Source organism: Tachysurus fulvidraco, chromosome 24, assembly GCF_022655615.1.
Source record: "Tachysurus fulvidraco isolate hzauxx_2018 chromosome 24, HZAU_PFXX_2.0, whole genome shotgun sequence".
NCBI classification, from domain to species: domain Eukaryota; kingdom Metazoa; phylum Chordata; class Actinopteri; order Siluriformes; family Bagridae; genus Tachysurus; species Tachysurus fulvidraco.
In genome coordinates, this window is record NC_062541.1 from 3,953,520 (window position 1) to 3,968,459 (window position 14,940).

Below are 14,940 nucleotides of genomic sequence, written 5' to 3' on the forward strand. Positions count from 1 at the left end.
GTCAGTCATTTTCATTTTTATTTTATTTTTTTAAATATTTGTGAAAATAAGTGATAGAATGTTTTCAGGTTCACTCAGCGGGTCGTGGTGACAAGAGGGTCTGAGGTGACAAAACCATGTCTATTCCCAACAATATCTTAATTTAACAGATAAATGAATTAAGTTTAAATCATCATCATCATCATCATCATCATCATCATCATCATCAAAAGATCCTTCTTTTTTTACTACAGGGACATTATTATTCCTCTCCATCAGTGCACCTTTTTAACTTATCAGTTGAAGGTTAGACCAAACCAACACCATAATGTATGTGATGGCTGAAACAACACCATACAGCTGTCCCTACACTGAAAGCCATGATGAAACTTTCTATACAAACTACACAATATAGCTAAGATGCTACATGCTACAGTACATGCTAGCTTAGGCTGTTAAAGGTAAGAGGAACATCAGGGCTCTCAAGTTTTAGACAGGCAAGCGTGACATCTCCAACCCACCCAACCCCACACCTGCAAAAAAAGGGGAGTTTCATTTCCATTTATTAATTTGTGTGTGTGTGTGTGTGTGTGTGTGTGTGTGTGTGTGTGTGTGTGTGTGTGTGTGTGAGAGAGAGAGAGAGAGAGAGAGAGAGAGAGAGAGAGAGAGAGAGAGAGAGAGAGAGAGAGAGAGATTATGACTGGTGGTGTTTATTGTAAGACTTAGTGTTTGTTGCCTTTTTGGACCCCTTTATCATGTGTAATGTTGCTCCCATATAAAACAGTTCAGCACAAGCCCAGACATTTTTAGGGTCATGATTGAGGACGATGTCCCATCCAGAGACGAGCTGTTTTGTGTTGAGGTTTTGTTCAAACCGACCATCGAAAATACCCTCTCTAATGGATGTGTTTATTTTTTTCATTGATTGTTGCATTAAATCATACCCATATACAATAGTGCTATTTTCTGATTGGCTGTTGTGTAGCCTCTTTTTTTGATTGGCTGATAAGTGTCAGGCTCGACTAAGAACTCCAGGGGAGACGCGCTTGATTCCTGCCCGTTTCCATAGAGACAGCGGTGCGGACTGATACATTTTGGGCGCTGCGGCTTATTAAATATATGAAATATGTGCTTCATTTGCCTGAAGAAGACCCAACAGGGTCGAAACGTTGCTTTTTTAATTATATAATAAAGATGGGAGTTTAAAAAGTGTTGCGGACATTACAAAATTTTTACTTTAACAGTTTCTTTTGTCCTGCACCTGCCGGAAGGTGGGATGTGCACACAATTACTGATTTAACACATTTATTAAATATATGATAAATAGTCAAAGTTTTTCTGCGTGAGAAATACGATGTGTGGCGGGAGAGAGGGAGGAAAGACCAAAATGAGTGACTGTCACTCTCAATGCGTGACACTTGACAGCCCTGGAACATGCTGATTAAAATGATATGACTTTACAATTCTCACACAAACAGTATAACAATTTAAGTCATTTACTAAACGTTTTAACCCACACAGCATAATACTTTATACTTAAGATATTCTTGTTGTATTAGGTTATTTCATGAGATGGTAATAGTAGGGATAATGTGCACGAGAGGGCGTTACAGATTCTGTGGTCAATATCGCCATCTGGTGGTGGGATTTAATCATGACATGTAGGCAAATAAATATATGCAGACAAATATAAGGCCTATATTTTATTGTTTTATTTTTATTTATTTAATTTTTTTTAGCTTTTTATTTTGTAAATGCTGTGTGGATTAAAGCGGAAAACTAAAAAAAAAAGAATAATAGACTTTTTATTTGTTGGTTCTGCGTTTTTTTTTTTGTTGTTTTTTTTATCACGTCACAGCTATTAAAGTGAAAGTGTTCTTATTTCGACGCCATTATTCTTACAGTAAGATTTATTTTTCTCTCTTAATTACACTTTTTAGGCAATAAGAATGGGTTTATTTTTGTACAATTTGTGTGTGCGGTTAAACTTTTTCGGTAACTGTCTTATATATATATATATATATATATATATATATATATATATATATATATATATATATATATATATATATGAAGTATGAAGTATGAAGTAGGAGAAGAAAATTAGTGTAACCTCTGTCAGCGAACAATACCCCATGTTGATCAGATCCAGATTTTATAACTCTAAATGCATCGTAACGCGTTGAACTAGGAACTTTATTATAGTTTTTTTTTTTACATTTTCAAAATTTGGTTTTTAATTCTATGATTTGCGCATTTTATTACTATTATTATTATTATTATTATTATTATTATTATTATTATTATTATTATTATTATTATTATTATTTTCACGTTCAATATACTTATGGTGTGAAACATAAACATTGGTGCAGAATTGGTGAAGTCTTGGTTGAAATGCAGAGTGATGTGTTTATTTTTTTGTGTCTGTAGTGCAGGGGCAGTTCTAGACCTTTTTTAGGGTGGCTTCAGCCACTCTAAAACTAAAAGTATAATTTTTACTTACATAAATAAACAATAAATATTACGTTAAAATGCAGGACATGTCGTCGATGGGAAAGAAAAATATTTATCAGTTTGATCCAGGAGCGATTTTTTTTTACTTTGCTTTTACGCGCGTGCGTTGTAGTCTTTCAAAAGTGCGTCATCAGCTGTCTGCCTCAATTGAACGGAGAAGCACAGGTACGCGCAGCGTGCACGCGCAGTCAGAGCTGGAGGCTTTTATCTATAACGTTATCAAAGATGGCAACCAAAAGCAGTGAAATTTCACTATTATTACCAGAGTTGACAAACAAAATATTAATGCAAACAATCAATTCAATACTAAATAAAAATAACGTTTATTGATTTGGTCTTTGTCTTGTGAATATTTGATTATTAATGATTGCATTCATTGGACAGACTGTTTGTAGAGAATGCACACATACATGAACTGATCTGATCCAAGACTGGCATCATTACATCATGCATAAAATTTTGGTGCCATTTTAAATAATACCATAACTTTTGGCTTACTATGTAGTCATATAATATATAATATATAACTCTTCTTGTTTTAAATTCTCACTGAGGGCTAAAACCCCTAAAAATGAAACCATAGAACCGCCCCTGCTGTACAGATATTTGAGTAAATAAAACAAATAGAGTTGTTGGCGTGTGTGTTGTCTAGCATACTCCAGATTATGAGTTCTGTCTCTCCACTATCCAGCTGTGAAGAGTGAGTGAAATGGATCCTCCTCTTACATTAACAGAGGGAGACTCCTCATCTGGACACAGGTAAGAGCCTATGTATAAACAAATATCTCTGTGGAAATCAGCTTACACAGTCTGTGCATTGTCATTTTTTCAGTCCACTGATTTTGGTGATATAAATATTCTGCTAAGTTGTTGACATCGTGTGCTTATTGTTCAGTGTAACCCAGGTAAAGATGTCAGACTCCCCAGTAGTCAGCTGTTTCTCCAGTGATGATCCAGTGGCGATTCCTCTTGCATTCGAAGATGGAGAGTCCTCTTTTAGAGACAGGTAATAATGTCTGAACTCTTTGAGCTTAGCACTTTAACAGCAGGAGAAGATTAAAATTTAAAATCTCTTATTCATGGATACTCAATTTATTGATTAGGGTAAAATTAAAACATCACATTTTAGAAAAAACATATTTTGGGCATATATTAATCACTAATCTGCAGTAATGTAATAACTAAAAAGGAGATATTTTAGTCCGAAAAGGTGAGAATAAAGAATATTATTCCAGTGAATGTATCACATCTTGGGTCAGTACATTAGCCAGTTTAAACCCCATGTGTAATAAGTATTAGGGATGCACCGATACCACTTTTTCTCTTCCGATCCGATTCTGTTACCAGAGTTTGCCAGTATCGGTCGATACCGATCGGATATCTGTGTTCTTTTCTACCTTTAAAACTAAAGAATGTATACTATAACTTGCTTAGTTATTAAGATTTACTTGTTTCTGGCAAAGAAATACAAAAATGCCCATATTACTGGATGAAAAATGAAAACACAAGAAACCTTAAAAAGTATTAATGCAGTAGCAAAAATGACTTTAAACAGTAAGTGGTATAAAAATCTAAACTGAATCTAAGCTGAATATTCATTCATTCATTTCCTACCGCTTATCCGAACTTCTCGGGTCACGGGGAGCCTGTGCCTTTCTCAGGCGTCATCGGGCATCAAGGCAGGATACACCCTGAATGGAGTGCCAACCCATCACAGGGCACACACACACACTCTCAATCACTATGGACAATTTTCCAGAGATGCCAATCAACCTACCATGCATGTCTTTGGACCGGGTGAGGAAACCGGAGTACCCGGAGGAAATGCCTGAGGAACGGGGAGAACATGCAAACTCCACACACACAAGGCGGAGGCGGGAATCGAACCCCGAAACCTGGAGGTGTGAGGCGAACGTGCGAACCACTAAGCCACCGTGCCCCCCATGCGCTGAATAGAGACGGTAAAAGTGGGTGGGTCCAATATTATTGGTCTTAAAAAGTGGGTGGATCCTGTCTCACCCATATATAATGGTTCCGATGCCCATGACCACGGGTAACGGATTTGGATCGGTCACACACCACCAATACCCGATCCACTCAAAATGCTTGGATTGGCATTGATATCGAACTAAAGTATCGTATTGATGCATCCCTGATAAGTATGTTGATGTTAATGAATTAATAAAGCTGTTGATGTCATGTGTGTGCTGTTGTGCAGTCTAACCCATGTAAGGAGATCAGACTCACCAGTAGCCAGCTGTGTCTCCATGAAGAGTGATGTGTCTATGGAGCTTCCTCTTACATTCAAAGATGGAGACCCCTCACCTGGACACAGGTAATATCTTTGCCTAAACTCTGTATGCTGTGTGTTTTGAGTATTAACATGTGAACAGTTAAGCATAGTCAAAAATAGAATAGACTTGTCTCGGTCAAATATTCAAGACAAGCCTTGTAACAGGTTTATAACATTGGGAGGGAAATTTATATTTATTTAAAGATTCTAGACCTGTTGAGGTTTAAGGGGTAACAACTAATTAACAAAACAAACAAATTTGATAAAACGTATTTGGTGACAATTGTCGATCAGTTAGTTTGGAGTATGCTATGAAGTACACTGTGACATGCCAGACTAAAAACATTTAAGTGAAATCTCGGAGCATGTTACTACATGCAAAACAGTAAAGTTCAACAAAGTGATCCCAGTTAAACAAATACAAAAATATAATAATTGGACAATTGTTTATTGAGAGATGATCCAGAATTACATATATGAGATATAATAATTATGTATTATTTATTATTATTTTATTATTTAGTGGCACACAGCATTTATTATTTTATTAACTGAGACAGGCAGTGAATATTATTTTTATTTTTAATTTATTTGGGGAATTAATTTCAGTGCACTCACTGTTGATACAATATTCTGCTTTAAAGGCAGGGTCTCCGATTTTTGAAAGCCAATGTCGACATTTGAAATCACCAAAACAAACACACCCCTAACCCAAATGGGTCCCACCCCTGTATTGATTGCTCCGCCCACACATATATACCCAGGCAAATAATGGAAAGAAATGTGTCTTATCATAGCTGAAGGGAAGAACAATATGATTGTAGATAAACAAACAAGCAAAAATGACACATAAGCATAATCATGTAAAGGACAAAGGCATATATTAGTTCTGTGTAACAAAGCAAAACCAACGTTACTCACCTATCGAGAAGGAAAAAAGCGCCTCGGCGTCTTAAGTAAAGTCGGCCACATATTCACAGATTGGAGTTTCCAGAGTCAATAACTCCTGAGCTAAACGCTGTTACTACACATAACACGGTTGTAGCTGCCTCTCTACATTACTACGATAGAAAAGAGGTGTTATTTGTGTAGTTACAGCGTTTAGCTCAGGAGTTATTGACTCGGGAAACTCCAACCTGTGAATATGTGGCCAACTTCCTGCTCCTTCAGTTCTCTCCAGCGCTGGAAAGCTGATCCTATATTAACACGTCCTACTTCTTGTCCTTATCGCAAGCCTTTCTTCTCTTTCTTTCTTTGTTTTTATCCTCCATGTCAATGTTAAAACCGCTTTCTGCTAATGTCACACATGCACACTGAACACTCTTTCTGCCGCATGTTGACAAGACATGCATTTACAGCATTTGGCTGTACATGCCCCTTTCTGCTCATTGGCTACACGTTTGTTTTGATTTTTGTTTTGATTTTTGTATATTATTCGGCCCGACTCATTTATCAAAAATTGGAGACCCTGCCTTTAAATATTATTTGAGCTGAAAGTGATTACAATGGATACAAAGTTTACACTGTTTAGAGTCATATCAGAGGACATTTAACAAAAAGAACAGAAATTTAATAAAATAGCAATGCAGTGAATGTGTTCAGCTACAGTACAGTAGCTTATATTAATCTCAATTCAATTCAAGTTAATTTGTATAGACATTTTAATGGACATTGTCTCTGTATATTGTTGTTTAGTGTATCCCAGTTAAAGAGACCAGCTTCACTATTACCCAGCTGTGTCTCCATGAAGAGTGATGTGTCTATGGAGCTTCCTCTTACATTCAAAGATGTAGAGCCCTCATTTTGTGACAGGTAATTTGGTAATTGTGACAGGTAATATTGAGTACCTGCCAGGTAATGAATTTGTTGTTTAAGGTAAAACTCTTATAGATCTGTAGCAAATACACACAATAATATGCTTTGTAAGCATGTAACATGCATGTAATAATAGAGATATTTTAGTCAGAGGAACTGAGAAAAAAAAAATTTAAACTCTTATTTCAAGCTTTATTGTCATTCTTCCATATACACAGTATACAAAAGAAAGAAATGCAGTTACCACAGACCAAGGTGAATATAGTGACACAACCTACAGCAATAAACATAAATTAGGAGTAAACATTTAAGCATCATTTAGCTAAGGTGTGTTAAATATGAAGTAGGTGTGAAGTATTAGGTCGAAGCTTAGTAGATGAAATGTGGATTAATGTGGTGACTGTGTGCAAATTTGTTGTTTGGATGTCTATAGTAACGTTGTTATTATATTAATGTATGTATAACATGTTTAAATCCCAATGACCATTTGGTGTAATGACCATGGGTGCTGCTTATGTTCATGATTATTTTGTTGATGAACATGTATTCAATAAATAAAGTTTGTGATGATCTGTGTGCTGATATTCACACACACTCAGCTTCCTGCTCATTTAGAGGAGCAGGTTCTCTTTCCCTTTGAAGGTCTGTAAAGGGACAGTGACCAGTCCTGTCATTGAGTTGTAGGTGTGGACAGTGAAGGATTTAGTCTGGGTTCTGAAGGACAGGGGAACTGGTAAAAGAGCAGAAAGATGAAGTGTGCTTCTCCCAAACATCCTGGCCTCCATCCATCAGTCCTTGAGATTGTTGTCCAATCAAGAGCTCAAAGGGAGTAAAACCAGTGGAGACTTGATATGTCTCCAGGATCGTGAAGAGGATGTAGGGTAGGAGGAGGTCGCAGTTTTCTCCTTGCTTGTTTACCATCTATGTAGCATCTGCTTCGGTCTGCTTGACCAGTCTGTAGGTCTGGGGGTGGTAGACATATGTTCTTGGGTGTTTCACCTGTAACAGACAATAAAGATCCAACATGAGACACTTGACAAATGTATCTTGGTCAGTGAGTATGTCTTTCAGGATGGCTGAAGAGTAGGATGAGCCAATGCTGGGGAGCAAGATTAGTGGTGCGGGCAGTTTGCTAGTTGGTTCAGTCTAATGGGAGCACTACCAGCATAAGGCCCATTATCTGTGTCCATGCTGGGCCAGAGGAATCTGGAGCATGTTGTGGGGCCCAAGGTAGCTCCCAGTGTAGGAGTGTGGGTCAGCTGCAATAATAGCCAGGTTTTGGAGTAGGCCAAAGGTCAAGAGAATGGGTCATTGAATCTTTGAATCAACAGATTTGTTCAAATCACTGAATCATTCAAAACACGATTGAGTGTTGCTGTGAGATGGGCTATGCTGTGATCTTTGTTTGGATTCATCAGATCTATTTTCGCTGCTAAAATAGACCAAAACAGTCAATATTTCGTCTAAAATGTAAGTGACTTGAACTGTAAAACCTGAGTGGAGGCCTACTTTTTATTTATTTATCTATTATGTTTGCTGTCTTGTAAACATTTTGAAATATGACTGAAAAGACAAGATCAGGGCTGTTTTCTTGGTTGTTTTTGTTGTTTAACATCTAGATGCAGTTGTTGTATGCCATCTTAACAAACTTCAAGACTATCAAGTTTATTAATGACCAACTTCTAAAAAGAAAATATTTAGTTTTCTTTGTAAAGAAATGCTCACATGCACGCAGTCGCGCACAAATTAACATCAGAGGTCTGGTGCCAATTCCCAATTATAGCAATAGCCTAGTAATGATAATAGGCCTGATAATAATAATAATAATAATAATAATAATAATAATAATAATAAAGCATGTAACCTCATATAATGATATATCAATAGCTTAGTAATGATGATAGGGCTACTATTACTCAATAATAATAATAATCTATCTATCTATCTATCTATCTATCTATCTATCTATCTATCTATCTATCTATCTATCTATCTATCTATCTATCTATCTATCTATCCATCCATCCATCCATCCATGCAAGGCGGTGTGGGGGGGCCCCAACTGCAATGAACCTGCTTTGGGAGGGCCCAGCTTGCAAAAGGTTGAGAACCCCTGTTCTAATACATTTTTCAAATATTGAAGAAAATAAATGTTAAAATTAATTTTGGGTTGTTCACAGATACAGAAAGACACAGAAGAATCGCATCACAGATCCATGGTAATAACCATCTTCATGACGTGGCAGGCACAATCTGGTGTTGTGCTTCTTTTAAATAATTTTCTGCTATTTTAATTTAGATGGATATTGAAAACGTACACTGTAATTTAATCTGTAATGAGAATTTGCTTGATGCTGAATGGTGCTTGAATTTTTACTATGGTTCTTTCCTACACCATTATATTACAGCTGTGAACCTTCATCTGATGGAACTGATCTTCGGGAGAGATGCAAATTAAATCTGCTGAAGAAGTTTCAGCACGTGTATGAGGAAAAACCATCACTTCTCAATGATATCTACACAGAGCTTTACATCACAAAAGGAGACAGTGGAAATGTCAATAATGAACATGAGGTGAGACAAACTGAGGCCGCATCCAGGAGAGCAGCAACAGAGGAAACACCGATCAAATGCAGGGACATCTTTAAGCCCTTATCGGAAGAAGACAAACCCATCAGGAGCGTTCTGACAAAGGGAGTCGCTGGCATTGGAAAAACAGTCTCTGTGCAGAAATTTATTCTAGACTGGGCTGAAAGGAAAACAAATCAGGATGTTCATCTCATATTTCCACTTCCTTTCAGAGAGCTCAATCTGATGACGGGTCAAACACCAAGTCTGATAAAGCTTCTTCATTTCTCTTTTAAGGAGATAAAAGAAACAAACATTTCCAGTCTGCACAAAGTTCTGTTTATTTTTGATGGTTTGGATGAGTGTCGTTTCCCTCTGGATTTCCAGAACACAGTGAGAGTGTGTGATGTAACTGAATCAGCATCAGTAAATGTGCTGCTGATAAACCTGATCAAAGGGAATCTGCTTCCTTCTGCTCTCATCTGGATCACCTCCAGACCTGCAGCAGCTGATCAAATCCCCTCTGAGTGGTTAAATCGAGTCACAGAGGTACGAGGGTTCAATGACCCACAGAAAGACGAATATTTCAGGAAGAGGATTAAAGATCAGCGCCTGAGTAACAGAATCGTCACACACCTGAAGTCATTAAGGAGCCTCTACATCATGTGCCACATCCCAGTCTTTTGCTGGATTTCAGCCTCTGTTCTAGAGAGACTGTTGGGTGAAGCAGAGAGTGGAGAGATCCCCAAGACTCTTACTCAAATGTACACACACTTCCTCATCATTCAGACAAACATCATCAAGAAAAAGTACACAGAGAGCAGAGAGGCAGATAAAGAAATGGTTCTGAAACTGGGTAACCTGGCTTTTAAGCAGCTAATGAAAGGCAACCTGATCTTCTATGAGGAAGACCTGATGGAGTGTGGCATCGATGTGACAGAAGCATCAGTGTATTCAGGTATGTGTACACAGATCTTCAGAGAGGAGTTTGGGCTTCACCAGAGTAAAGTGTACTGCTTTGTTCATCTGACCATTCAGGAGCACCTCGCAGCTCTGTATGTGCACCTGACATTCATGAATGAGAAGAGAAATGTTCTTCAGTGTTCATCAGCGTTCTTTAGTCTACAGAGTATTTTGTCTAAGATTTGGGCACTGTTTAAAGAAATCACAATCTCAGATGTTCACAAGAGTGCTGTAGATCAGGCTTTACATAGTGAAAATGGACTTCTAGACCTTTTCCTTCGTTTTCTTCTGGGTCTGTCCATGGATTCCAATCAGATCCTCCTACAAACCTTATGGAGACAGAGCAGAAGTAGCTCTCACAGGAACCAGGAAACAGTGCATTACATCAAGGAGAAGATCAGAGAAAATCCCTCAACAGAGAAATCCATCAATCTGTTCCACTGTCTGAATGAACTGGAAGATCATTCTCTAGTTAAGGAAATCCAACGCTACCTGCAGTCTGAAGATTTTCAACAAATTGAACTTTCTTCTTCTCAGTGGTCAGCTGTGGTGTTTGTATTACTAGCATCGGTGCAGGAAAAGGACGTGTTTGTTCTGAATAAATACAAAAACAAAAACCATACATCAGATAATGTTCTTCTGAAGCTCCTGCCTGTGGTTGCAGCTTCCAGAAAAGCAGAGTAAGTAATGATGTATAAATGTACAATGTTATAAGAACTGTTGGAAGAACACTACTAGGAAATAGTAGTTATAGTCATAACATTAGCATTAGCAAGAATAGCCATGTGTGACTGTGGCGATTTGTGTTCATTCAGTGGTAGATCAAGTAGTTTAGATCGGAAGATCTGTGTTCAAGCCCCAGCATCGCCAAGCTGTCACTGTTGGGCCCTTGAGCAAGGTCCTTATCCCTCCCAGCTCCAGGGATGCTCCTTCCCTATGCTTTACCCTAAACTCCAAGAAGAAAGAATGTCACTTTGTTGTGTTTCTCTGTGATCATCCCAAAGTTGTTCAGTGGGGTTGAGGTCAGGGCTCTGTTCAGGTCACTCGAGTTTTTTCACTCCTGACTTAATGTCTTTATGGAACTGCTTTATGCATTGGTCATAGTTATGCTGGAACAGGTTTGGACCTCTTACTGAGCCTCTTACTCACGAACATAAAGAAAATTGACTGTAATATTACATAATCCATTATTTTTATATAAGAGCAAAGTGTATTATTCCACTTACACAAAGGTAATATGTCCATGAAATAAGTAGCAGGTGCCTTTCCTCTGTTAATGTTAAGGCAGGTTGTACTAAAGACAACAGCTTTTCCTCTGACCATTACAAAGCACTGACACTGAAAGCTACTTCAAGATATTTTAATTGTCTCCTTTCAGAACATTTCAGCAGTTGTCCACGTTTAAATATCAGTTTGTGTGTAGTGTAGGCCATACAAATCGAAAATAAATTGATGCTGTAAACAAGATAACTGTAGAATGAGTTTGTGGACTAATATTAGTTTATGATTTTAGCTTTATTACTGTCAGAGCTGGTTCAATAGAACATTATGGCAGTTATACATTATACTATTACAGCAGTCCACTAATTTGATTGAATGGGCAAGATTTTTTTTGTTGTTTTAATATTTATTTCTCCAATTGTCCATGTTCACAACATATCATTCCATTTTTGTTGGAATGTCCTATAGAAGCAATAATGCATTAGAGTGCATTAATATGAGTTTGTAATTCTGCTGACCATCTACATTCAGTAAACACACATCACACTAATAAATACTAATAAATAAATCACTTTTTGTATATTACATGTTATATAGATAACATATTTGATATTGTACACTGTTATTGCATCAAGTATTTTGTTTTTTTCATGTAGGTTTAATAATTGTGGCCTTACTGAGAAAAGTTTTGCAGCTTTGGCATCAGTGCTCAGTTCTGAATACTCCAATCTGAGAGAACTGGATCTGTCTGAGAATAACCTCGAAGACACAGGAGTGAAGAGTCTCTCTGCTGTACTGGAGAAATCTCACTGTAAACTGAAGACACTGAGGTAAAAATAATCATAGTCACATGACCTGCTCCTAAGATGTTTTTTTTTTGTAGTACTATGCTGAATGTCAGAGAACAGAGTTTGGTTCACGTTTGCACCATCTCTACCCTCCCATCTGAAAGCAAGTTGTTGTACAGAACAAAGCACTTTGGTGTAGTAAACCTTTTTGGAGATTCAGTGATGGATTTTGATCAGCTAGTGTGGGAAATGTCTTTAACAAAAGTGTGAATTTTTCCCACTTTAAAATTATCACTGGGAACAACTAAATATATTCACAGTGTAAAAATCTCAAAATGGTCCTCAAAATATGACTACAAGTGGTCCATCTGAAGACAGCAATATGTGCACAAACACACACACACACACACACACTGCTCTCATATACTGTAAGTCACATCTAAGATTTATTTCCTAGTATTTAAATTGTTCATTTAGTCTTTGATGAAAAAGATTCTTTTAAACTGATCTGTGTGTCTTGAACTGAGAGAGTGAAGAGTGTGTCATGGTCACTCTGCAGGTTGTGTAATTGTGGAATCTCAGATGAAGGCTGTGCTGCTCTGACTTCAGCTCTGAGCTCAAACCCCTCCCACCTGAGAGAACTGGCTCTGTCCTGGAATTATATCAGAGACTCAGGAGTGAAGAGTCTCTCTGCTGTACTGGAGAATCCTCTTTGTAAACTGGAGACACTGAGGTAAGATCATCTTTCTGAGAGTCACATGACCTGCTCCTTAGTAAGACACATTCTGTAATAGTGAGACTGAAGCAGCGGTTTTAGTTTCAGCATCAAATTTCCTTAGGAGGAAAATCCTTTTAATTTGGTGCATTTTTAAGCTTTTCCTCGATTTCATTTACATTTATGGCAGATGCTATTATCCAGAGCAACTTCATTTATAATTTTTTGCAAATGAGCAATCGAAGGTTGAGGTTTTGCTCAAAAGCCCAGCAATGGCAGCTTGGTGGAACTAGTAGTCAAATTCACAATCTTCAAATCATTAGTCCAACACCTTAAGTAACAAGCAACCCCTTCCCATTAATACACATGTAATCATAACATTTATAGAAGTTCAGTCAGGACCACTTCGTAAATGAAGGTTAGCGAGCATACAGTTAGTGTTGGCGGGATGGTTCTGTTCTGGGAGAATTTTCCCACGCGCCTGTCCGTGCGCATGCATGGACGGGGCGGGGGGCAGCGCTGGGGAATGAATAGAAATTACGGAAGTCGTGCTGGATTGGTGCGCCTTGTGCACAGCTGATTAGCAGCTGATGCAGCTTACTGTGTGGCCTGCCTGAACTAACGCGATGCTTGATTAAGTAGAGCAGGACTGCTTTTCCCAAAATCGTTGCAATAAAAACATGGTGAAATGGTTTGAGAAATTCTGATTTGTTGATCACTTTTCAAAACTTTCACATAGTATATACAAAATAATAATATTAAATTCAATATTTATTTCTAGCAGTGTACATTATATAATTTATTAGAATTTCATTTTTAGTTCTTTGAAATGTCAAACATGATTCAAGTCAAGACAAGAAGCTTTTACTGTCATTTCAACCATATGTAGTTGACACAGTACACATTACAGTGAAATGAGATGCTTCTCCAGTGAAAACAAACGATACAAAACACTAAAAGACTACACAAAAGCAGTGCTGACCAGAGTACATACTGTATATTCTACATTACATGTGCAAAAATACTGGAATGAACACTTAATATAATAACAAGTTATATAAGGTATTTTAATGAATTGTGCAAAGCAGCAACTGACTGAAATCGATTCACATTAATAAAAAGTGATTTAACACTGTAATGATGGCTGATGAAGCTCAATATTCTGTTTGTCTTGAACTGAGAGAGTAAAGTGTGTTTCATTGTCTTTCTGCAGGCTGAAATCTTGTGGTGTCACAGCTGAAGGCTGTGCTGCTCTGACTTCGGCTCTGAGATCAAACCCCTCACACCTGAGAGAACTGGATCTGTCATTGAATATCCTCAGAGACTCAGGAGGGAAAAGTCTCTCCGCTATACTTGAGAATCCTCATTGTATACTGGAGACACTGAAGTAAGATAATTTCTCTGAGAGTCACATGACCTGATCCTTAGTAACACACATTCTCTAATAGTGAGACTGAATTAGGGGTTTTAGGTTCAGCATTAAATATCCTGAGGAAATCATTTCATTTGGTCTGATTAAAGTATTTATATATTCAATGAGACCATAAAAGTTAGTAAGAACAAGGATGTATAATCAAATGTAAAAATAAAATGTAGTCATGAATGAAGATATATAGTGATTGATGAAAAAATGGGACATGGGCCTCACTTGCCCATCTGCATGATGCACCACTTGCATTGACTCTTTGATGAAAAAGTTTTTGTTGAACTGATCTGAGTGTCCTGAACTGAGAAAGTGAAAAGTGTGTCACTGTCTCTCTGCAGTTTGTTTGATTGTGAAATCTTCAATGAAGACTGTGTTGCTCTGACTACAGCTCTGAGCTCAAACCCCTCACACCTGAGAAAACTAGATCTGTCTTGGAATATCTGTACATACTACGCAGTGAAGAGTCTCTCTGCTGTTCTGGGGAATCCTCAATGTAAAATGGAGTCACTGAGGTAAGATCATTTCCATGAGAGTCACATACATTAATCTAAAATAAAACCACTTAACTTTCCACCCCAAACCCTATAGACCAGGGGTGTCAAACTCAAATTCACAGTGGGCCAAAATATAAAACTGAGATAAAGTCAACTGATAT

General features: G+C 37.6%; 1 protein-coding gene across 1 annotated transcript in view; it reads left to right on the top strand.

Annotated features, from left to right (window-relative positions):
* The first annotated feature begins 1,848 nt into the window (after positions 1-1,848).
* LOC113637266 overlaps positions 1,849-14,940 on the top strand; it is a 45,421-nt gene continuing 32,329 nt past the window's right edge. Inside the window, exons 1-12 of the mRNA XM_047808241.1 lie at positions 1,849-1,882; positions 3,149-3,255; positions 3,392-3,502; positions 4,715-4,831; positions 6,485-6,601; positions 8,647-8,706; positions 8,785-8,823; positions 9,013-10,815; positions 12,013-12,186; positions 12,704-12,877; positions 14,073-14,246; positions 14,624-14,797. Of these exons, the coding sequence (XP_047664197.1) occupies positions 3,206-3,255; positions 3,392-3,502; positions 4,715-4,831; positions 6,485-6,601; positions 8,647-8,706; positions 8,785-8,823; positions 9,013-10,815; positions 12,013-12,186; positions 12,704-12,877; positions 14,073-14,246; positions 14,624-14,797 (2,993 nt within the window). The 5' untranslated portion in view covers positions 1,849-1,882; positions 3,149-3,205. The remainder of the gene's footprint in view (positions 1,883-3,148; positions 3,256-3,391; positions 3,503-4,714; positions 4,832-6,484; positions 6,602-8,646; positions 8,707-8,784; positions 8,824-9,012; positions 10,816-12,012; positions 12,187-12,703; positions 12,878-14,072; positions 14,247-14,623; positions 14,798-14,940) is intronic.